The sequence below is a fragment of the Coturnix japonica genome, chromosome 4 (genome assembly GCF_054131305.1).
Source record: "Coturnix japonica strain WE chromosome 4, WE-NBRP24, whole genome shotgun sequence".
NCBI classification, from domain to species: Eukaryota; Metazoa; Chordata; class Aves; order Galliformes; family Phasianidae; genus Coturnix; species Coturnix japonica.
This window is the reverse complement of record NC_140666.1, coordinates 56,569,933-56,593,088: the sequence shown is the minus strand read 5'-3', so window position 1 is coordinate 56,593,088 and position 23,156 is coordinate 56,569,933. Positions and strand designations below refer to the sequence as shown.

General features: G+C 43.0%; 2 protein-coding genes across 5 annotated transcripts in view; one reads left to right on the top strand and one right to left on the bottom strand.

Annotated features, from left to right (window-relative positions):
• The window catches only part of BBS12 (Bardet-Biedl syndrome 12), a 53,617-nt gene that overhangs the window by 14,686 nt on the left and 15,775 nt on the right, over positions 1-23,156 (top strand). For 3 of the 4 annotated variants that reach the window (XM_085546875.1, XM_085546874.1, XM_085546871.1), the window contains 2 exons: positions 3,455-3,615; positions 9,889-9,949. In XM_085546875.1, the coding sequence (XP_085403001.1) occupies positions 9,942-9,949 (8 nt within the window). In that variant the 5' untranslated portion in view covers positions 3,455-3,615; positions 9,889-9,941. Of the gene's footprint in view, positions 1-689; positions 811-3,454; positions 3,616-9,888; positions 9,950-23,156 lie in introns of all 4 variants that reach the window. The other variant, XM_085546873.1, reaches the window with a different exon arrangement.
• LOC107313528 (uncharacterized) lies at positions 18,352-23,132 on the bottom strand. Its single transcript, XM_085546877.1, has 5 exons — positions 23,063-23,132; positions 22,240-22,395; positions 20,920-21,048; positions 20,695-20,832; positions 18,352-20,010 (listed from the first exon to the last, which is right to left on the bottom strand). The coding sequence occupies exons 1-5, from the start codon at positions 23,063-23,065 to the stop codon at positions 19,921-19,923; spliced, it is 516 nt and encodes a 171-aa protein (XP_085403003.1). The 5' UTR covers positions 23,066-23,132; the 3' UTR covers positions 18,352-19,920.

The window sequence follows — 23,156 nt, the reverse complement described above, 5'->3', positions numbered from 1 at the left end:
AGCTAACAAGGCAAAAAGAGCCAACACCACTGTGGACTTCAGATGTTTCATTTGATGTGACTCAGTATGGAGAATAGCAGCAGCACAAATATCATTTTTCACCTGAGTTATTTTACTCCATACACTGTGTAATGCTGAGCAGATCAATAAGTAATCCTAGTAGATCACACAGAGGGGAATAAATGAGCAGTGGGAGGTTTAAAAATAGTGGAATACAAGTAGCAGGTAAGTCTCATGTAAACTATTTATACTGATTGGTGGTTTATGCCCTAGCACCTTATGGGGCCATTCAGTTACACAGGCTGAACCTTTGTGCCAGACTTCTCTTCCCTGAGCTCACAGATGAGAAATGACTTCTTTTTTATTCCAAGAGATTGGAGTGGAGAAATTTACAGAAGAGCTCCAGCGTTACTATTAAAACAGGCAATCTTTTCCGTGATTGAGGACTAGACCTAGATGAAGTGCTCTTCCTCTAGAATGTAGGAAAGGAGAAGAGTAGCCCTCAGCTTCCTTTTCAGAAGCCTGGCTGACAAAGGGGTTAGCCGAACTTTACATGTACAGCACAGCAGAAGAAGCAGGATTTGAAGTATCTGAGGTACAGCAATCCTCTGGGCAGTACTGTACTGCAAAGGATGGGTGAAACTGACCTGATCTGGCTTCCCTGCCAGAGTGGAAACGATCTTTTCCAGGTTCCCAGCAGCTGGCTTGTAGTAGTGTAGACATCACAACAGCATGAGAAGAGCAGCCCAGATCCACCACTGGTTAAATAACCCTTGGGTACCTAGTTGGAGAGCTGACCAGTGATTTCAGGTATGATTTGATTTTTGGGTAGTCCTGTGTGAAGCCAAGAGTTGGACTCACTGATGCTTGTGGGTCCATCCCAGTTTATAATATTCTACAATTCTACAACCACTGTTGGATTTTTGCCTGAATGCAGTACGTATTTATGGTTTGCCAGATGACCTCATCAGGAGGTTGTGGATTGACAGGTTTGATGAGGAGCGCAACTAACTGAATGACATCATAGCACTCTACCAACTCCTCCTCTTTTTAAGGTTGTTGCTCATGTGTGGGTTGAAAAGGGGAAACACTAAGTGCCACACAAAGACTTCTTTGTTGCTGTGCCTATTTAGGAACAGGATACATCACTGGAAATATTTGGGATGTGTCTTAGGGCAGGGCTGGAGGAACCTTGAGCTGTTGCTTCCTTTTCCCTGCATCCATACTTGATATGTTTTTATATTTATTCACAGTAAATGGCAAGACCAGGCAATCTAAAGTGAGAAGCAGGGTTTGCAGCCATACAGGAGATGCAGAAATGTACAACAGTGGGCCGGTGCTAAGATGAAAGGAAGGCTGTCATGCACCTCTCCCATAGCCCAACTCCACAAGGCCTGCAAGGCACACAGGCATGAACTGTTTCAGATTATAAATGACAACAGGGAAAGAAAGGTTACACTTAAGGAGACTGTTCTGACAGGAGGAAGAGATACCTGGATCTCTTTTTAAAATGCGCCCCTGCTCTTCTCTCCCCACATTTTTTTTCTCACTTCCACCCCTCCCTATCTTTCTGTTCTTGCTTGTGTGTGAAAGGGTTTTATCCTGCTTGTTTTTTTGCTATTTCACCATTACACTGGCAGCACTGGGACACTCTGGCAGCTTCCCCCCACCCTCCAAGTAGTAAACATCCTCTGGTTAATGTGAGGTGGCTGTTTGCTGCGGAGCCATATAGCTGAGATATGTCTTCCATGATTGCAAAGATGATCTTGTCCATGCTGAACCTCATCAGGTGAGGTAAGAACAACATCCATGGTTCTGTGATTGGTGTAGAGTACCTTATTGAACAGGTCACCTCAAACTTCTGTTCAAAAAGGTGAAGATATGGTTACATAAGTAAGTGACTTCAGAGCCTAGTGTGTACCTCCTGCTGCAAGACACAAGACCTGCAGGTTCTCAGCTTTAGTCATTAGTCACAACTAGCGATAGCTCTGCGGTCATGCTGGCTGTCTGGGTAAGAGAGATGATGGCTTTATTTCAGCTTCCTTGCTAGTAATCTCGAAGCCAGGCTTCCCCATCTGTGCAAGAGATCCTCTCCCAAACCTGGCTTATCCCTCTGATTCCTTGTTATTTTAGCTTTCAGCCTATGCTCACTTCAGCCCTGTGAGCATGTTGGCATGTGGTGCTCCTGCAGTGTTAGGTGCTGCATCAGTGGTATCGGTGCGTCCTCCTCCACCGCTTCCTTCCCCTCGCCCCAGCTCTGGCTGCCCTGGTACATCTGCAGCATCACCATCACTGGCTGCAACAAAACTGGTGTTGCTGCCTCACCAGCCCTCCTGAGGAAGTCACTTTTCTGCTGGCTGAGGAACAGCTTCCAGGTGCCTCACTGTTTCAAAGCTCACATTGCTATTTTTCAAGGGCAGGTTGGCTGGTACCTTGGGCAGTCTGATCCAGTGGGTGGCAACCAGACCCTGGTGGGGGTTGGAGCTTGATGATCTTTGGTCTCCTCCATCCCAAACTGTTCCGTGATTCTGTAATTCTGTGATTTTTCACCCAATACTGACTGTTTGCTCTCTGCCTTTGGAATATTGTTTTAAATAAAAAGACAAATTTGCTTTGCTTTGAGAAGGGCTTTTTCATTCAACTCTGCCTCCCTGGTTCTCCACTTATGCCTAAATCTCAGAGGGAAAATCTTTCTTCCTTCACCCACCCTTGGCTTTCTCTTCTGCTAGGGCTTTTTTTATAGTAAGTGAGCTATTATGCTGCACTTCCAAGATTGCTTAAAAGACATTTCAGAAAACAGAGCTGCAACGAAACAGAAAACCAATTCAGAATCGAACGAATCACCCTTTCTTCAACCTCCAGATAGAAGAAGAAAAAAAAGAGATGATTCACTCTAGAAAGTCTGGATGAAGTTTCTCCAGTTCAGTTCTTGTTTACTGTCTGTGAGGCAATGCTGTACTTGTCATTCTGGCAGTGTGGTATCGCTTTACTTGAAAATGGCCTGAAGTGGCTTTATTGATTCATTCAGGAAGATGACTTTATTTTGTTGGTAAATTAAAAGTTTGGTTTTGCTTATATCATCAAGAATGTGAAGCACACTTTATATTTAAGACCACAGAGTATTTTGGAAAATGTAAGTAAAGGCATAATAAGTTATGACAAGCAATGCAATAAAGATATGGCACGATTAAAGACAGCACTTTGGAAATCTGTGTGAAAACAGACACTGTTCGCATCAGCGTTCTGTCAACTGTTATATTCTCACACTGTCTCCAAGAGGAGGGCCCCAAAAGACCTCTGTGGTGGAAGCTGAGCTGTGTGCATTAGCTCCACTGTGACCCAGTGGCCATTTTGGGGGCTGGGGGTCTGCTCAGAGAGGGGAAGTTCTTGGAGCTCACAAGCAATTGCATGGGAAGTTTTAAGTGTGGCTCTTTATTTTGCGTTTCCCTAACAGGTTTTCTTCAAAATTATTCCGAAAAAGATTGAGAATTAACCAAGTATAGTTGCTGAGAAGTGGCTCATGCTCCACTGGAGCCCCATGGCGGCCCCCACAGCGTGTTCCCTGCCAGCCCCCAGCTCTGCAGGTCATTGTGGCATTGGTCACTCCAGGAGAAGGTATGATGGAGAGGGTGGCAAAAGTTAGTGGTGTGAAGACTTGCCATGAATAAGATGCGATGATTTCGGTAGTGCTGATGAGTGTGCTGGAGGAAAAAGGGCACATGAGGTCAAATGGCCCAGCTCTTTGAATCTTTGTTGCGGGCTATGTGGAGGAGAAATCAAAAACTGCTGTATAGTGAAAGCTTTTCATGAATGACTTTTGATTAATTCTCATGAAGCTGGTGGGAGGTGATAATATGAAGTGGAATCAGTATGTCATGGATGGAAGTACCACTGCTGACAGAGCACATTTTCTCAGCTGCCAAAGACACAATGGCAGCAATGATGTACGAAGAGGTCTGCTGTGTGCACATGAAGCAAAGGCATTGGCAGCTTCCCCAGACAGACTTTGCAAGGGTTGCCAAACAATCAGACTGCTTCCTAACCTAATTTTCACAGTTCATACACTTAGTTAGATTTAATTCTGATGCACCTATCAACCAGGTTTAGTATAAGGCAGTGAAAGTGGTAGATACCATTTGTGACACAGAAGAAAAAACTCTGGTCAAAGACAAACTTGTCTACCAAAGAGCATTCATGTACCAGAGAGTTCTCAAGCAGCAGATAATTCCTAGATATTGAAAAACATGTCAGGCATCAAAAATTCTCATTCAAGATTACCTTAAATATGATATCCAATGACTGGAAATGTATTTTTCCTGTAAACTTTGCCAATATCTTGGGTATTATTTTCAGAGCTGGAAATGGCAGTAAGAGGGGTTTTTACTTGCTATCGTAGAAGGCCAAGTTTTGCTAGATAGAGTAGAACTCAGATATTCCATGCTGTTCTCAGCTGAATTCTATAGAGTCATAGAATCAGTAAGGTTGGAAAAGACCTCTAGGATCATTCAGTCCAGCCATCCACCTACCCCCAATATTGCCCACTAACCCACGTCCCTTAGTGCCACATGTACATATGGAGCTACTAAATGTTCACAAATGTGAAGCCAATTTAAATTTTTACTTTTCTATGAATACGAGGCATAAACATTTTTACAGTTACTGAGTAAAAGGAACAGCAGCACTCAGAGCAGTTTTGAGAGATCCCTTGTTCTGTGGCATAACCAAATGAATCCCTTTGGTTTTGAGCATACAGTCTGGCTTAGCATAGAAGCTTTGCTCTGGGGCTTATTATTACCATTTGTAATTACCAAAAAGTTTGGAATATTTCAGTTTGAAAGGTGATCTTTGTGGTTTGCCATGCAGTTGTTGCTCTCGTTACATGAAGTTTTACTTCAGTATTTGTTCTTACAGATCTGCTCTTTGCTCCAAATCGTGCCTATTACTAAGTCACCTGCTGTACCAATGATGAGGATTTCTTCAATTAGTTTTGATACGCAGTATTTAGGAAGCTGAACAAGGAATCAAAAAACATTTGTATATGTTTTCTATAAACGTGAATGAAAAAGAGAGGAATGGCAGAAGTTTTAGGACAGACTGATGCCAACCATTTGTCCCAAGGAACGGTCCAAATGGTGGGGTACGTTTATAAGTAGCAAAAAGCTGTTGAAGAAAAATGCGTTAATCCGTACAGTTGTGGAGGAACATTGAAACATGGCCCATCTTACCAAGTTTCACAATGAATAGTAAGTGGGAACTGAAAAAACCAAACTGTTGCCTGAACATTGTTACCGTAAATGAAAAGGGAAAGAAACACTGTAGGTGGGGATAGTAGTTCTGAGCCATTCCTTTGGTGTCTTGTATGTAACTGTTCCAAAAAAACCCTCAGCAGGACTTCACCGTCAGAAATCTCCCATTCTGCAGACTGCCTGTCTATTCTTTTCTTATTGGCTACGCACAACCCCCAAGCACCTCTGACGACTGAAGAGAAAAAAGAATATCATTTGACGTATTTCACATTTCCACTTCTGTTCAGCGATTATTTTTCCTTCTGTCTGCGGTCGTTTCACTTTGATCCAGTTAGGTAAGAACAGAGAGGAGTGGAAACAAGCCTATGTATTTTCCTTCCTCGTGTCAAGATGTAGCACAGCTGCTGTCTGCATACGGTCAGAGATGGACCAAAGCACCTTGAAGATAAACTGGCATTTAAAAGAAAACAATATTTTGATTATGGCTTAGTGATATATATATATATATGTATTTTAGCCAAAGATCACTTTTACAGTGACTGGCTCTTGAGAATAGAGACTATTCTATTTTCCCCAAGTAAAGGCTTTTGAACCATGGAGGAGCTGATAGGAAAGCATCATTCTGGCATCAAACTCCAGAAGCTATGGTGCAACTAGTGATCAGCCTGACATCTTGCAGAATCTTCCCTTGCATGTGTTTAGGCCTCCCTGCTTGCCAGCTGTTCAGCTACATCCAAATTTCAGTCTCAGTGGAGCAGAAGGCAAAGAGGCTTGCTTTGGGATAAAATCTGAGCTGCTGTTTCTAGCCTGCTAGCTGGCTCTGTTGTGCTGGCAGCTATCAATTAGGTGACTCAGTCCTCAGCAGTCACAGTCAATCAGAAAACAGCAAAGCTGGTGGTACAGACAATGGTGTGGCCGCTGCTCCATCCTATTTTAATATCAGTGCTTAAATGGACCATTGCGGTTTTCCTTTCTCTGTCGCAACACACAGACCCACCTGCTTAGCTGCTGAATCCCCACATATGATGGTACTACGTGAGCCAGTGCTTTCAACAGAAAGTCTTGGAAAGTGCCTATGAAAATTGTCTTTCCATGCAGACACCTAAATAAAGTGCATGCCTCCAGATGCACTGTTCTGAAAACCCCGAGCTTTATCTTTGATGACATTTTGCTAAGATCTGTTATCTATGTGATGCTATGAGTGACCTAGAAAGAGACGAGCAGAATTCTTGTTTTTAGAAATGGAAAATGTTGCCCTTTTTGGAGTACTCCGCCATGCAAAAATATTTGGGCACATGCGGGGTGGCCTTTTGCTTTTTCTTTTCCTAAGCCCAGCAGAATTGCCTGGTGCCAATGGGCAGAATGCAGAAGCATCTGGAGATAATTCTACTCTACTCTACAGTATCACTGGCCCAGGGCACACAGGTGTGCAGCGGGGCAGTAAAGCAGGGTATCTGTGACATGCAACATCATTTCTGGTGACTGCTGCAGGCCGTATCTGAGGAGTGTGGATTGAGCTCACCTATGGATTTTTCATGAATCAGCCCTCTGGTTATATTCTCAATTCACTCAGAAAAGCCAGAGCAGATTTCCCCATGTCAGCTGCAGCAGGGTGCAGAGGCTTGGAATAGGGCTCATGCTCAACGTTGGGGAGCAGCACGCAGGTCCTGGGTACTTGGCACAGCCAGAGGCATTATGTGGGCAGCTACAAACAGCAGATGGGCTTTGGCTGCTCAGTTCTACTAGTTCACGTTGCACGGTCTGCATATTTGTATCAGCCAGAAATCATGTCACATTAAAATACCGTACAAGAATCTGTTGTATCACTGATACAAATGCATCACCCCAAAGACCCTAATTCTGGAGGCTGTCTTGTGGGAAAACCAGAACCTGCCTGAAGGATTTCACTTAGTTCGCCAACTGCCATTAAGAATTATTCTTTTGTCAGAGGTAAGCCAAGGCCTAAAAACAGAAGATACAGCTCTTACTAAAAGGAGTAATATTATAATAACATGCTCTAAAACTGGACAGGCCCCAGTCTGTGAGCTGGAGGATCGGTCAGGGTTGACTATGGAAGGGATCCTTGATTTGAATTTGTATATTTAGATGCAATCTTGCCATTTCCCAAATATTATCCTTTTCCAATTGAATAATAAACAAGCAAATGCTTTGCTGAAAGGGCACATGAGAGGCAGAGCACTGCCTAACATTTAATCAGGACAAAGTTATGTTAGGAAAAGAAAGATTTAAAAGATACAGTGAATTATTTTTCCTATCAGAAATACAGAAGAATTTCCATACTGGGGAAAACCTGCCTCGATGCACTAGAAGTGAAATATTTGAAAGAAGTAATTATCAGTGCACGATCTTCTTCCTCTCTGTTGGTAATCTACACAAGGGAGAATAACAGTGAATGAACTATTTGGGGACCCATCGCTCTTAATCCAGAACACACCAACCAACACATTATTCAGAAAGATCTGCTTTTGAGTTGATTCAGATTGCACCCATAGAAATGCATAGCAGGAATATGAGCTTAAGCAAAGGCTAGAGTCTTCCCAAAGCTAAGCAGACACTGTTCTGTAGTCTTACCTTCTTAGTGTGCATCCTCCCTCTCAATTACTCATCCATAAAAATGCAAATGTTGGTACAGAAATGAAGGCTGTCTGAGGGAGAAGAAACACACACAACATATTAAACCATCTCTGTGTGTCAATGGTTTGAAGAGAAGAGCTCCTATCTGCAGTGCTGCATTTCTTTGGCGTACGAAGCAAATGGGTCAGCAAAGAGGCTTCCTAAAATAAAAAAATAAACCAGCTTAACCACTGGTACCGCCTGTACATCATTAGTACTTCTGTTGGCTTGTGGGGGCTTCTCTTACTCAGAAGTGAACTGAGACTGACAGTAGCGTTTGTTTACCGCATATCTGATCAACCATACTCAACCTTTGCCAGAGTAGCTAAATTGGAAAAGATTAATGCATTCATTAGGGTAGGAGTGTAGCTTTTAAGGATTACTGAAAATGAGAAACAAACATAGGTCATGAGCGAACGTGCTACTGGAGTGAAGTTTTGCAGAAACCAGAGGCAGTTGTTTTTTCTAGGCAAAGTTTGCTAAAACTAATACATGATGTGACACTGAAATGATACGGCAACCAAATAAAAAACAAAAAGAAAATGAAAAATACCAGTACAACAAGGTATGGACTCAGAAGTTTCCAGCTAAAGGCCAGATGTTCTACTGCTGAAACAAACTGTGCTTGGTTCCTTTCAATTCAAGTGTGCAGAATTGGGCTTTGAAATTCCTAAAAGATGTACATCAGAGGACTCATCTGGTCTGATATCATATCATGTAAAGAAGAGTCAAAGACCTCTAACAGTTCTAACAGCTGGAATAAGGTTGCTATGCCTGCATGAAGGAGAGCGGAGGCATCACCTATGCTAGTGCCACAGAAATCCCTTCCTCAAGCACAGCCAGGTGACAACACCGAGCATTTTGCTTGTAGGATCCTTCTAGGGGTCATTAGTGAGACTGCCCAAATCAACTTCCACTGTGGATGCTGAAGGCAGGATGTCAACCAGCTCTTCCTCATCAGGGGGAGCTGGCTGTGAGTTCAGAACCGAGTTTCTCCCAACATCCTCTTAATAATCTTTTCCTTAATTTCCTTAGCATGAAAAGCAGCAGTACTAGAGAGATCCAGAAGCAGATATTTTAGCTTATGGAAGAGGGGCTGGACAGGAGAGGGAGCTGGCCAGACTGCAGTGGTGAGACCAGAGTAGAATTAAAATAAGGCAAGTAATAGGAGGAAAGGAGAAGGGAACAGAAGCAAAAGGGAGGGTTGTGGCATGGCAAAGTAGAGCCAGTGCATCCACGTCTGCTGAGGCAGGTCCACACAGGGGAGGAAAACCTCCACACTCCCCGAAAGGCACCAGCTCAAGTGACAGAAGCCAGTGCTGGGGCTATTTGTATCCCGGCCCTGGTCACAAAGAGCAGGCGTCTGCATGGCTTCTGAGCAGGGAATGTAAACTTCCTTTTTTCTTTAAATGCTAGAAATTCAGTCATCAAAGTAAGTTCTCCCTCATCCCAAAAGATAGCCCAGAAAAAGCTCATGCACAGTTCAGAATCCAGTGTTAAAAATTAAGAAATGCCCTGACGGCTTCACAGCTCCTTTCTGCTTGTTTTATTGCTGGTGTGAGACCTTTCCACCCACCCTTGCTTATTCTGTGCTGTGGCTGTGACTTCTACTGTGAGAAAAGCTTTTAAAAGTCCCCAAAAGTCTGAAAATCATGAGTCAGACTCCCTCCAAAGAGTGAGGAGGGGATTTTTTTTATTTTTTTTTTTTCATCTGTGTAACCATCACTTTTGGTTTGTGCATATGCATGAAACAGAACTTTTCAGCCCATGAATAGGAGATCTGTCAGGCTTTCAGCTTCCTCCTAGTTTACCAAAGCTGAAAACAGGCTGTGTTCTCTCACCCCTTCCCCACCTGTCCCTCATCCCAGCAATTAATTCTGCCCTAAATAGTCACTGACTTCCTCTATAAAGGCAGTTGCAGAATTCCTTTTGCCTGTGTGAGGGTTCACCTCACAAACTGTATTTAGTGGTAGCATGCTAAAATGAGCAATATTTTTTTCCAATGCAGGGGCAGAAATTGTGCGTTTTCTGGATTCCCAACATAGATTGCCTGGAGTCCTGATGCAAAGGTGAGCAGTAGTAAGCAGTGCTTTATGCTGGGTGCTGCTATGAAATACTGAATGCCCTCAGTATCAGAAGTTTGCTGATCTTCTAAGTTGTGTTGCCCGTGTTTTCTCTCTCAGCCTCATGTGGTGAGTGAAAGTTGGAAACAAACTGTGTTGTTTTTCATCTGTTTGCAACAAAATGTTGTCATGCTTGTAAGAAACAATGAGTTTTAGATGAGCACACTGCATTAAAAAAAAGCAATTTTTTTTATTATTATTTTTTTAATATGGGAGCTTATGCTTGATTTACATGGTACAAAATAATGTGAAGAACTATGTCAATAAACTGAGTAACTTTTCTGTCAGTAGCAAGAATTATGTGGAAAAATCTGTGAGGTTGTAGTTGAAAACCAGCGATGGTACTCCAGAAGGAACTTACTTAATTAAGCAAAAATAGTTATTGCTGCTCTTAACTACAAGAGCTTGTCTTTGTAAGCAGACTGCTCTTTCCTGGTAGTTCCATGAGAGATAGAGAAGGCTTCTACAACCTTCTCTAAAAAAAGTATTTTCCTGTACTGGTGTTGCACAACTAACTTGTTTTTTTCCGTCTCCTCTTGTCTTGAACCTGAGTAAATCTTGGATTTAAGAGCTAGGGATGATAAGAAGGTGCTTGAAGGAGTCTCCTAGGGTTTCTTTGTATAGAAGCATTTCTGAACAGCTTACTTAGTCATTTGTTAGAGTAGGTCAGGCTCTGTCAAAAACAATTCCTTGTGTGTGCTTCTGCAGTCCCATAAAATAAAGCAGCCACCAATGACTGAATTATGCAAGTGGTGCAGGCTGCATAGTTCCAACAGGTTCCTATTTCTACTAATTGCAATCTCAGTTATGCCATGGAAACTGTGTTTGACCACAAGTGCTGCAATGTGTTACCATTTTATCAGCCATTCACTAACAAGTCTGCAAATTATTATTTAATCGGCCACTAAACATCAGCAGAGGTTTATGGGGGGAAAGCATTGAGAGTAACTTCAGTTTTTCTTGCCATCATAAAGTGGTGTGGTATGCCTCTTTTTTTTTTTTTGAGTTACCATGACTGTCATCTGTATAATTTTCTCTCTACAACCACCTGAAAGGAGGGTGGTGGTGATGTTTAGATAGGGGTTGGCCTCTTCTCCCAGGTAAGAGTGATAAGATGAGAAGAGGAAGTGGCCTCAAGTTGCATCAGGAGAATTTTGGCTTGAATAATCAGGAAAGATTTCTTCTCAGGAGAAGTGGTGGTGCAGTGGCATGGGCTGCCCAGGGAGGAGGTGGGGTCACCGTCCCTGGAGGTGTTTAGGAAACGTGGAGATGTGGCACTGAGAGACAGGATCAGAGTGCGTGGTAGAGATGGGTAGGTGGTTACACTGGATGATATCAGGAGGTCTTTTCCAACCTTAATGATTCTATGATTCTAATTAACATAACCCACCTGGTCTGCCGGAGAAGACATTATCAAAGGCTTCCACCTCTTGCTCGTTAATAAGAGATTGATTTAAATTAGAAGGAAGTAAAAAAACTGATGGAAAATTGTCACTGAAAACCACATAATCCTGTGTGCCTGCAGGCTTTGTGGGGTATCTGATGAGATGCTGAGTCACTGACAACAGAGATGTGGGGCTGCAAAAGGGCTGCATGCCACTGTTTAAAAGGTCAAATGGAAAGCCTGACAACTGGAATAAATTTACTACACAAATGTGCATTGAGAGCCTAAGCCAAGAGATGAGAGTGTAGTTTTCTGCTCAGTCTTAAATGCTGTTGACCAAAAGTGCACTGTGTGTTCCTTTTGTTTAACATATGATTGTGAAGTTATTATGTATGGGTTCTCGGCTTCATCCAGTTCAACTCTGGATGTGTTTATTCAATAATGTGCAGGTTTTATTCACAGAGCTAAGCTTTTCCTCTTGTCTATCTTCTGTTGCAGGATTCTTTTTGGCTTTCACATGGTCATTCTGTGCTAATTTTCTAAGCCTACCCACTCTTTAAATTTCTGTGGATCCCTCCACTCTATCATGTTAAATGCAAGACAAAATGTCTGTTTGCCACAGGCTGGCTGTGATGAAATCAGCTTTGCTGGCACCTCTGGCTCACAGTATGTTCTCATCTGCCTCGTGCTGATCCACTCTTCAAGAACCTACTGCTTTCTTACTGTAAGTTTAGGAGTACTTCATACGTACATACATATATATATATATATATATACATACACACACACACACATATATACATATAAATATATATATGTATGTATTATACTATAAATATAATACATATATATTTCGAAAGCATCCTAATTTCAAATCTACTGAAGTTGGTGTAGTTTTTTTAATGAGTACCTTGAACAAGCCCATTTCTCAACAGAAACTGCTGAAATAAGTGCCAACCAATTTCATTTTCGTCAAATACATATGCCACCTTCTGAACTATGGAAGTTTCAGAGTGGCAACTATGCCACAAAAGATACTGTCCTAGAGTCCATTTTCCATTGAATGTATAAATTTGGTTTCAATCAGTGCTTTGCTTTTTAAAAACAACTTATTTTGTAGTTTTAACAGTTTACCTTTTCATGTAGCGTTCAAAAGCTGTCATAAACAATGAAGCAGCATCTCACATCCTACTCATCTGTATCAGTTCTTTCTAACTCCAGCTTGTAGAAGGGAATTCATTCCAAAAGTACGCATGCACCTTTCAGCTCACCTTTCAGCCCCATCCAGCCTGGCTTCGAATGCCTCCAGGGGTGAGGTATCCACAGCTTCTCCAGGCAGGAATGGGGATGGGGTGGAACAGGAGAGGTGTTTATCCAGGGTCCACAGCAGATCATGGTGGGGGGACTTAGTGTTGGTCACATGTCTTGCCAGCATCGAGGCTGGAATACCAGTGGGCAGCTCCTGCACCTGTGACCTTGTGCAACAGGAGCTGGGCTCCCATCATCAGGGTGCTGAGATGCTGGCCTCAAGTTAATGGACGCTGCCTACACCACAGTCTCCCTTTGTTTTTTGTGCTGGCACGTCCATAGGCTGTGGTTGCATTTCCTACACCCACTGGGAGGATGTGGGATTTTCCTGGCTGCAAAATGCAGCAGTGAGAAGCTCCGCAGGCCGGGCAGTGACTCAGCTGCTGGCTGTGGAGATGGGGCAGTCCAGATGGGCTCTCGCCTCCTCATGCATGTGGCAGTCCAAGCCTTGGTGCCTCTGCAAGTCTTAATCCTGTTGTTTTCCACCCTGCTATTAATTTTGCAACCCAGGAGGTGGATAAATGCATCTTGCCAGTAGGAGATACCCTCATTGGTTTGGAGAAACAGAGACGTGATAATTATTTTTAAAATATATAATTCCTTTCATTATAGTCATTTCTGCAGAAACACAGTCAGAAGTTGCTGTGTAGGAGTATGGATTTCTGGTAACAAAGCCACCTACACAAATCCACTGCAGGAAATAGGAAGCCCGTACCAAAAGCTTTCATTGTCTAGGGCCTGGTTTTGCAGAAGTGCTAAGCACCGCTCAGTCTTCCGGGACGCAATGGGAATAGATGATGCTGAGCCTGTAGCAGGAGGTGGTCAGGATTGAAGCATCGTAGATCTTGACTTGGTCATAGTACTGCATGATGTTTGATAGCAAGGAGAATTCTGAATATTTGCACAAAAATCCCCTCTCAGCCATTTTGTTAAGTACTTTATTGGACCCTATAATACAATGGAGAAAGCTGAAAAGTTGTCCAGTGAGGGATGTGCTTACCAAATTCTATTCTCAACTGCAGGATTTTTCTGCTTACAGAAAACAGTTGCACTTATTTTTGCAATTGTAATGTTACTTACAAAAACACACGTCTCCTCCTTATCTGAGTTTATTTGGAAGAGTTGCATGTGAAGCTGTTTTCTATTTATCTTTGTAAATGATTAGCCTATCAAGAAGTGAGTAATTAACGGCTTTGGAAATAAGTGACAAGGGTTTGAAGATGGCACTACCAGTCCTTCCTGCTCAAATGTGTAGAAGGGACCTTGTCAGGAATCTGAAAAAAACAAGTAAAAAGATACTTAGATGTTGGGTTTGGGAGATAGTGTGGCTCTGTGTGCCCCGTTTTTTATCTCTACACCAGCCTCCCATTATTTTATTAACATCACTTTCAAAATTGAGCCACCCTGCAGCCATCATCACCTTTGACCTCACATAATTGACTGAATCATATGAGCAGATTAGCACAAAACATTCAAAAGGTGTGGAAACCGTGCTTCTGTGGATTTCATCTTTAGCTGATTTTGCCATAAGCTATTAAAGAGAACACACATCAGCTTAACTTTTATTTTAAAACAGCATTTAAAAATGTGTGTTTCCTTGATCTGGTAGGACTTTAGAGTTTCATACAGATGTAGCTTGTTCCTAGCAAGATGCCTCTTTGTATTTCTAAATCATTCTTGCCACCTAGCCACTCAAAACTTCTGGAGTGCATTAAAAAGAACATGGCCAGCAGGTCAAGAGAAGTGATCCTCCCCCTCTACTCTGCCCTGGTAAGGCCTCATCTGGAGTACTGTGTCCAGTTCTGGGCTCCCCAGTGCACAAAAGACAGGTATCACTTGGAAAGAGTCCAGCGGAGGGCCACAAAGATGGTGAAAGGCCTGGAGCATCTCCCTATGAAGAAAGGCTGAGTTAACTGGCTCTGTTTCTTCTTGAGAAAAGAAGTCTGAGAGGGATCCTGATCCAGGTCTATAAATATCTGAGGTGGCGAGGCCAGACTCTCTTCTGCTGAAAAGGGAGACAGGAAAGGGGAAATGGCCAGAAACTGGAGCATAGGAAGTTCCGTACAAATGTGTGCAGGAATTTCTTTACAGTGAGGATGATGGAGCACTGGAACAGGCTGCCCAGCGGGGTTGTGGAGTCTCCTTCTCTGGAGATATTCAAGACCCGCCTGGATGCCTACCTGTGCAATGTGGTGTAGGGAACCTGCCTTGGCAAGGGGGTTGGACTCGATGATCTCTAGAGGTCCCTTCTGACCCCAACCATTCTGTGATCCTGTGCAAGGCTTGATGAAGTGTGTGTGTGGTGCCCTGCAGCACAGCCCTGCCTCATGGCCCTGAGCTGTGGCACTGGAGTGGCAATATCCAGCCCAGCCTTGCCTTGCCTTTTTCCTTGGGCTTATCCCATAGGGTTTTTGCTCCAGGGAAGTAAGGGCTATGCTTCTTTACAGTGGATGCACTGTATCCTATATGGAACTAAAATATTACAGCAGATCCACCCTCTTTCCAAGTGACACTTCTAAATGTATGCTTGCATTTGTACTTGTGAACTTTGCATAGTAGCAGACTGTGAGATTTGTATGTGTGCATACAGCATGCACTTCCATGCACACACATCAAACACTGTATCTCTACATCTTTTCCTCATGGGCCTTATCTTTTTCCAGCAGTAGAAATGTACAAGCTGTAAAGCCCTTGATGTTCTGAGCCAACACTAACCTGGTAGGCAGCTGTCCATCTGCCTTGCTTGTGTGCTTTGGACAGGCAGTTTCCTGCAAAATTATTTCTTGGATCATTTTCCAACACCAAAAGGCAGTTGGAATAAGGCATCTATCCCAGTGTAAACTGTCTCCATAAGGTCAATGCACTTACCTCAGAGCAAAGGTCTAATTCTTAACTCCTTGTTCCTCTTGTTTCAAAGCAAGACTGAGATTCCAGTTTTCTGATGCTCCAAGGGAGGGCTACCAGCATCCCACAATGGAGCCACAACAATGTGGCTCTGTCATTCTGCTTTAAGTGGTTCCACTTGGTAGCAGTATTTCTAAAGAGAGAAAATGAGCCTGCAGAGTAGTGGTTGGAGAGGCTCAGGAGGTCTGTGAAAGGCAAACTCAGCTCTCTGCTGCCCTGAGAGCATGCCTAGAACTACCGAGTGGGAGTTTGAGAAAGTGTGGTTTAGGGGCTTAGTTTTGAACAGCCGGCTAATTAATGAGAATATTTTGTGCTGGAGTTCTATGAAAAGTGCTGTGTTCTTTAAAAAAGAAACAAGCAAACAAAAATTGTATCCAACTGTGTATTTCAAACCCCAGCTGCTATTTGTTAGCCTACTTTCGAGTATCATTAAAAGCCACAGAGAAATTAGCATCGCCTGCACATTAGTAACTGGATGCCCTCTAGCGAGGCTGTCAGACTCTTAGATCTACCCGTTCTTTACTGCCTTAGAGAGAAGTGAAAAGACTCAGACATCTTAATGTAGAGATGGAGGAGTGCACATCCTGTAGTTGAGCAGTGTGTGGAATGCCCACTAAAATCAGAACTCCACTTTGAGCTGAAGTAAAAGGGAGATTGTTGTTTTCTGTTTGCTGGAGCTGCTCAGCCAGGTGTGCGCCCAGACCCTCTGGGACCGAGCATAGCATGTGTTAGTTTTTGACTGGTCACTCACAAGTGTGCTATTTACAGGTGTAACGCAAAAGGAAATAATCTCTGCAGAGTTATTCTAGTAGGAATTCTTTCCTTAAATGCTGAGGACCATCTCAGTCTGCAGGCTGGGCAGGTTGGTTGTTCCCCTGCAGCAGGAGGCACAAATGTTATGTCTACTATTCCTGTATATTAAAGGATGTCTGGGGAGCACCCAACCTCGTTATTTACTCTCCGTGTCTGAGTGCTGTAATGCATCAGGCAGCTGTGGTTGATTTCTGTTAGCATGTGTAACTAAGCTTGGAATGAGAACTTGTCTTAGAGCACCTTAGGAACATTTTTTTCACTTCTGCTTCTCTAAAGCCAACTGAAGATTCCCTTTAGTGTGTGACTGGCAGGACTGTGGGACCGAGAGGTAACAACTTCAAGTTGCACAGGGAAGACAGCAGTAAGGATTAGTCTAAAATTGCCATCCAAATGGCATATTTTGGAATTTAACTTCTAAGTAACATTCTTTTTGTTATTATTTATTTTGAACTGCTTGCTATCTATTAAAATCCCAGGGCATTTTCATAAAAAAGCAATTTTCATTGGATGTAATTTGTAACATGGTTTCCCAAGCAACACTTTGATATTTAGGTGCTTGCCAAACACAAATTCCAGTTCCACTTTTCCTTTTCATCCTGTTTCCAACTGAAACCTGAACTGAATATCCAGCTTTGCTGGCGTCGGAGGTGGGTTCCAGCTGGAAATACGTGTTGAAGCATCTGAACTGCAGCTGTCCAAGTGGAACTGCAAATGCCAGGTAAGAACCCTGCCTCCCTCTCAGCACGAATAGGTAAAGGGATGCATAGAACGGAGCTCACAGCCATCTGCTTCTGGCTCAGGAATGAAGCTGTCTGCTCTACATAAGGTGCTGGTCTCTGTGCACATGCACTGATGATTTCTCTTGGATTCAGGTGCTTTTAGAGATGAGTCCATTCCCACAAAGAAACATGAATCAGTGCTTTGCCTTCATTTCAGTGCCTTAGTGGTAAGGAATCAAATCTAGGTCTCCAAGAAGTGCCCCAGTTCTCAAGTTAATGTATTTTTGAGAATAGAGTGAAGAGGAGGTGGGGGTGCAAGTCATCTCTCTTATCTAGCGAAACTGTTTTATTTAGGATAAGCCACTAGAGTAGAGTCTGGGAAAAACATCTGCAGAGTACGTTCACAGTTCACTGAGCTGAATGTTGGCAGCCCAGTAAAAGGATAAATGGCAGCTCAGCACTTGTTCCCCACAAAAACCTAACTCTGAGCTGAGCATTGGCTTCGGTCAGGCTCATTTTCCCCCACCAGCTATACAAATGTAAACAAGAAATTCTTTAAGGTGTGGAAGGGCTCACAGTGACAATGATTCTATGAAAACAATTTGCACAGAACCACAGCACTGCTGTGGGCTGCTGCCAAAGTTGCTGATAGTCATCATACGTGGTGTCTGTGGCTGAAGAGAAGGCAAGATATCTCTCACTATAATGCAGACTAAAGCAGCATGAGACACTTGTTCTATTACGTTAACGCTTGCAAGTTCTGTGCTAATTCAGACACGGTCCAACATTCCAGACTTAAGAAATTAATGTGCAAGCCAGAAATGAAATTTCCTCATCAGTAAGTATGACTGTGCGTCTTTTTCCTACCTTCAGAAGTCAAGTAACAGGATTAGAACAGGAAGAGAGATGTGACATGCATCATAGGTAAACAGCAGTCATCAATCTCTTCCTGTGGCAGTATTAAAAGTACAGTCAATCTTATCAGCTCTGGGATTCCCCACCATCAACTAGAACTTGAAAGTTCCCTTTCTGATTATATGTGATTAGCACTAGAAACTTTTAATCAGCATAGCAGAGGAGGGAAAGACTTGCAACTAGGAATTTCTCTCTCTAAAAGAAAAGATAAAGCAAAAGCGTACTTGGTGAACTGTTTTTAATGCTTCAACATTATTCTTGCAAATGTAGTTTTGTCAGCATAAGTCATGAAACACACCATGTCATTAACTCACAAAACAGTTTTATTTCACACTATACAAAGAAAATACACGTTTTAAAATGCTTGCAGTACTGTAGAGTACATCTACTGCCACTGAACATCTAAGTAGTGTACTTCACAGATCTCTGTGGTTGTTATGGCCATGAGCAGATTTAAGCCTGCTGTGTAGGTTAGAGAGGGTCTATTCAGAGAGCAGTTCAGAGTACAAAACGTAGAAGACTGTGTGCCAGCTCCATATTTGCACTCAACGCTAAGGAGAAGTGTCAATAAACACTTCCCCTTTTGGCTGCTGAAAGTAACTCTCCCCCTGGTGGGCCCTTACAGCTCATCGCAGCTGAGGCGGCTGTAATAAGGAGCTCAACAGAGAGATGTGGATTAGGGTACGCAGTTTCCCCAGGCTGAATGTTGTATCACAACACAAGGATAAATCCCCCTTGCAGAAGCAAATAATCAGATTTCAGGCTGTGCGTTGCTTCCGTGTCACAACAGGATGGATGTGTGGCTCTCCAGTAAATTCTGGATTGATAGTATTATATACAAGAAATATTCAAAAAAGTATTTGATAAGAATAAAAAAGGCTCTGATATCTGAAATGAATTTGGATTGCATGGATCTATATATATCTACAGATGTCCAAAGTGAGCTACTTTTTCCACTTCAGATGTAACTCCTCTCTGCTACTTGACCCTAAATAGCAAGAGAGAACTTACTCTACTGTGCCCTAGAGCTGTGCTTCCCTTATGTAATTACAATCATGGCATAGTAACAATTCTGCAAAGTCTCTGGAGTAAAGGCAATGGCACAAGATGTTGACTGGTCATACAATAAACTTTGGTAATCCAAGCAGATAAGACTCAAGTAAACCAGTTTTCAGATATTGGATCATGGAATAGTTAAAGGAGAAGCGGTTTATTGGTGGCATGCTGCTCGGAATGAAGAACCAAAAACTAGTTATATGCCTTTGTTTCCCACTAGGTCCAAAATGAACTTGCTGGGAGAATAGAGTGTTTAATACAGAAATAAGTATAAATTGATTTTTGAGTCTTTAATGGAAATAAACAAAAGGACACAAAGATCACCTAAAAGCCTTAAATGGAATAAAAATACTGTGCTTATACTTTGGTTCTTTAAGGTGTTATGAAATGATATCTATTATGTAGCCCTGGGAAGGTGAGAATGGGCTTCTCCCAGAAACAGCAGTACTTTCACAACCCAAGTGAAATGTTTTGAGGCTGTTTGAATTATCTGCTTAAGACACGGCATTCTTTATCCAAAATGGCAATTAGTGAAACCTTCATTTGTGGGCCAGAGGGGAAAGGGACCCTCCCTTGCCAGCTCAGTTCATCCTTCCTTTTCAGTTCTGCCATATTATTTGTATTTCTGCAGTATCTCACTCGAACAGTTTGTTTGGTACCAGAGCCCCCTCCCAGAAACTAACTTTGGTGAAAAAGAAGAATGAGACGAAAGTCTGTCCTTTCAGACTTTCCTTACATAGCGTAATATGCAGGAGATACAAACCCATTTTTAAGTCTTTTCCCTGTCGTCTTTTGGAACAGCTGTAAGGCAACAAATCCTAATATAAGCTTGTTTTCTTCATGATTCTCAAAAATTCTTGCTCACTTACTTCTCCATCTCCATCTCGATCAGCTTCATCAATCATTTCCTACAAAACATAGAGTATGGCTGATCAGGCACTGGGCTCAACTCTAAACATACGACCTTCATTTAAAAAAACAACAAATCAGAAGTACTTAATAAGAAAACAGAACCATGTCTTTTATTACACTGCACATTTCTAACCTCTCAGCTCTTTCTGTATTGCATGAATTTCCCACCCTGTCCTTAGGAACTCCAAGGACTGGTTCATTCCTGCTGTCCAGTGGAGGGCCACTAAGATGGTGAAGGGCCTGGAGCATCTCCCCTATGAGGAGAGACTTAGTGAACTGGGTCTGTTTAGCCTTGAGAAAAGACGGCTGAGAGGGGACTTGATCCAGGTTTATAAATACCTGAGGTGTGGGAGCCATAGTGGCAAGGCTGGTCTCTTTTCAGTAGTGTGTGGGGACAGGACTAGGGGTAATGGGATGAAACTTCACCATAGGAAGTTTCGCACAAATGTGCGGAAGAACTTCTTTACAACGAGGGTGACGGAGCACTGGAACAGGCTGCCCAGGGAGGTGGTGGAGTCTCCTTCTCTGGAGATATTTAAGACCCGCCTGGACGCCTTCCTGTGTGACATGGTGTAGGGAGCCTGCTTTGGCAGGGGGGTTGGACTCGATGATCTCTAGAGGTCCCTTCCAACCCCTACAGTTCTGTGATTCTGTGAAAGCTCTGGCAAATCAGAATTTACCTGAAGCTCTTCATCTGTTAAATTTTCTCCCAGCTCCTTGGCAACCCTTTTCAGGTTTTTGAATGAAATCTTTCCTGTCCCGTCATCATCAAATAATCTGAAAGCTTTCAAAATTTCTTCCTTTGAATCCTTTTCACTCTAGAAGGAAAGTAAAACATGCCTTACTTACAAAACACCTGCTACTGTTATATCCTTGTATACAGGTGTATTTTTAAGAACTCCTACCATTTTTTGTGTCATCATAGCCAAAAAGTCTTCAAAGTCAATGGTGCCACTTCCTTCTTTGTCAATATCTGCTATCATTTTCTTGATTTCTTCTTTCTTTGGCTCAAAACCTAAAGCACGCATCGCAACCTGTGCCAAAAAGCAATCGTGTTAGGAGGCCACCAGAATCCTAAAGGCAGCAGCTGCACAATTTTCCTCTTTTAAAGCTGTAATAACAAGTCACTGCAAAGAAGACATCCTAATAGCCCATGCCTGTGTTTTATCTGTCATGTTAGTAGTCGTGTAGGTTTGATGTTTGTAAAAGTCATGCATTTTCTCTTTGGGTCCATGTAGAACATAGGTGTATTATAGATGCATAGAACATTTACTTCACTACCAGGGGAAAAAAAATTACTAGTAATTTGCTGGCCCTGGTGTGTCAAATGATCACAGCATGTTTCATTTAGAAACTGAAGTTTCAGGAACACACAACTTGAGAAGGATTTGATCTCTTAACATTGATTCCTTCTGCACGATCTGGTGGAAACTGGCAGCAATTTTCATGGTACACATCTTTCTATTGGAAAGTAGTAAGTCACTAAAAGCATCTACCTGAAGTGTGTTCTCTGACTAACTCAAAATATTCTACTTCATCTTTCAGAGGGGACCACTTTCTATTGTAAAGTATCCATATTTTGGTATTAATAAGGTGGTTGATGCTACACCACTTCAGTCCATTTTAAGAACTATGTGTTTTCATGTATAAACTGGGTTCAGATAACATAGCTGCCTTAATCAAGTACAGCCAAATAAATCCTGAATTAAGCCACAGTTCGGACAAGCCTGTACTTTTAGGTAATGTAATGCAGAAGCACACGTTAATGTGCTTCTATGTGAGGATAGAATGTTAGTAAGATAAAATGTTCAGGCTTGGGGGGAAAAAAAGTCAGGCACTGGTAGGGAAAACTTCCCCTTGTACCACTGTGTGCACACACACAGACACTGCCTGAATTGCCAACTAAAGTGCAACTCACATCTCTGTTTAATTCTTTTTTAAATGAAAGAAGAGATAATCTGTGGGTTATATGTATGAAAAAATGGTGGCGTCTTTCCTGAGTATGTGCAAGGTTTGTGTGTTTACCTCCAGGCTGAAGAAAAGATTATGTATTGTGATATTCATCCTAAAAGGAAAGAATTCAGTCATGGCAGCAGGTCATTCCTGCTGTTCATAAACCTAAGCCATGTCAAAACAGAGCAAGTTAGGCCTGGGCAAACAGGAAAAGCAGCTGCAACCTTGTGACCCATGATACTTCCAGCCAAGAAAAAAAGAGGTTTGAAAACCTTGAGTTCTTTGATATCAATGCTTCCCGATCCATCGGTATCAAACAAATCAAAAGCTTCTCTGATCTCCTGCTTTTGCTCTTCTGTAAGTTCAGGTTTCAAGCCACTTTTCTTTCGCTGGGCTGTAGTCAAGCCAGGTTTTCTATAGTTGGACGCCTTTGGAAAGAGGAGGAGAGAAAAGATGAGAAACAGCTCAATCAGAACACAAATAGAATTACATTAGAAATAGCAGTAAAGGTGTAGCAAAAGTGAGAGACTGCTTATACGAGTCTTGACTGGAAGCAGGAGACAGATTTAGGCAGTCCTTAAATTCGGTGATGGAATGGGAGGTCTGAGAGCATCAGCTCTGTTGGATCGAAGGTGTTCACAGAATCACAGAATGACCAGGGTTGGAAGGGACCTCAAGGATCATGTAGTTCCAACCCCCCTGCCTGGCAGGGCCACCAAACATACACCTTTACTAGATCAGGTTGCCCAGGGCCCCGTCCAACCTGGTCTTGAACACCTCCAAGGACGGGGCATCCACAACCTCCCTGGGCAGCCTGTTCCAGGGCCTAACCACTCTCCTAGTGAAGAACTTCCCCCTAACATCCAACCTAAATCTTCCCTCTTTCAACTTAAAACCATTTCCCCGTGTCCTGCTATTGTCCAGCCCAGGATCCCATTTGCTTTCCGAGCGCACTGCTGGCTCATGTCGCTCTCCATGTGGTGTCGCTGAGGCCCGGCCATGCCCCGCACCCTGCCGGCTCCCTGGGGCGGAGCGGCGGGGCCGTGCAGAGCCAGCGTGGCCTACGGGCAGGGGAAGCACCCGGCGCTCACTCACCATCTGTCCGCGGCCGCGCTGGGATCACACGGGACGCCGAGACGATCTCCCCACCGCCGCACGCAACGACAGCGAGCCGACCAATCGGCGAGCC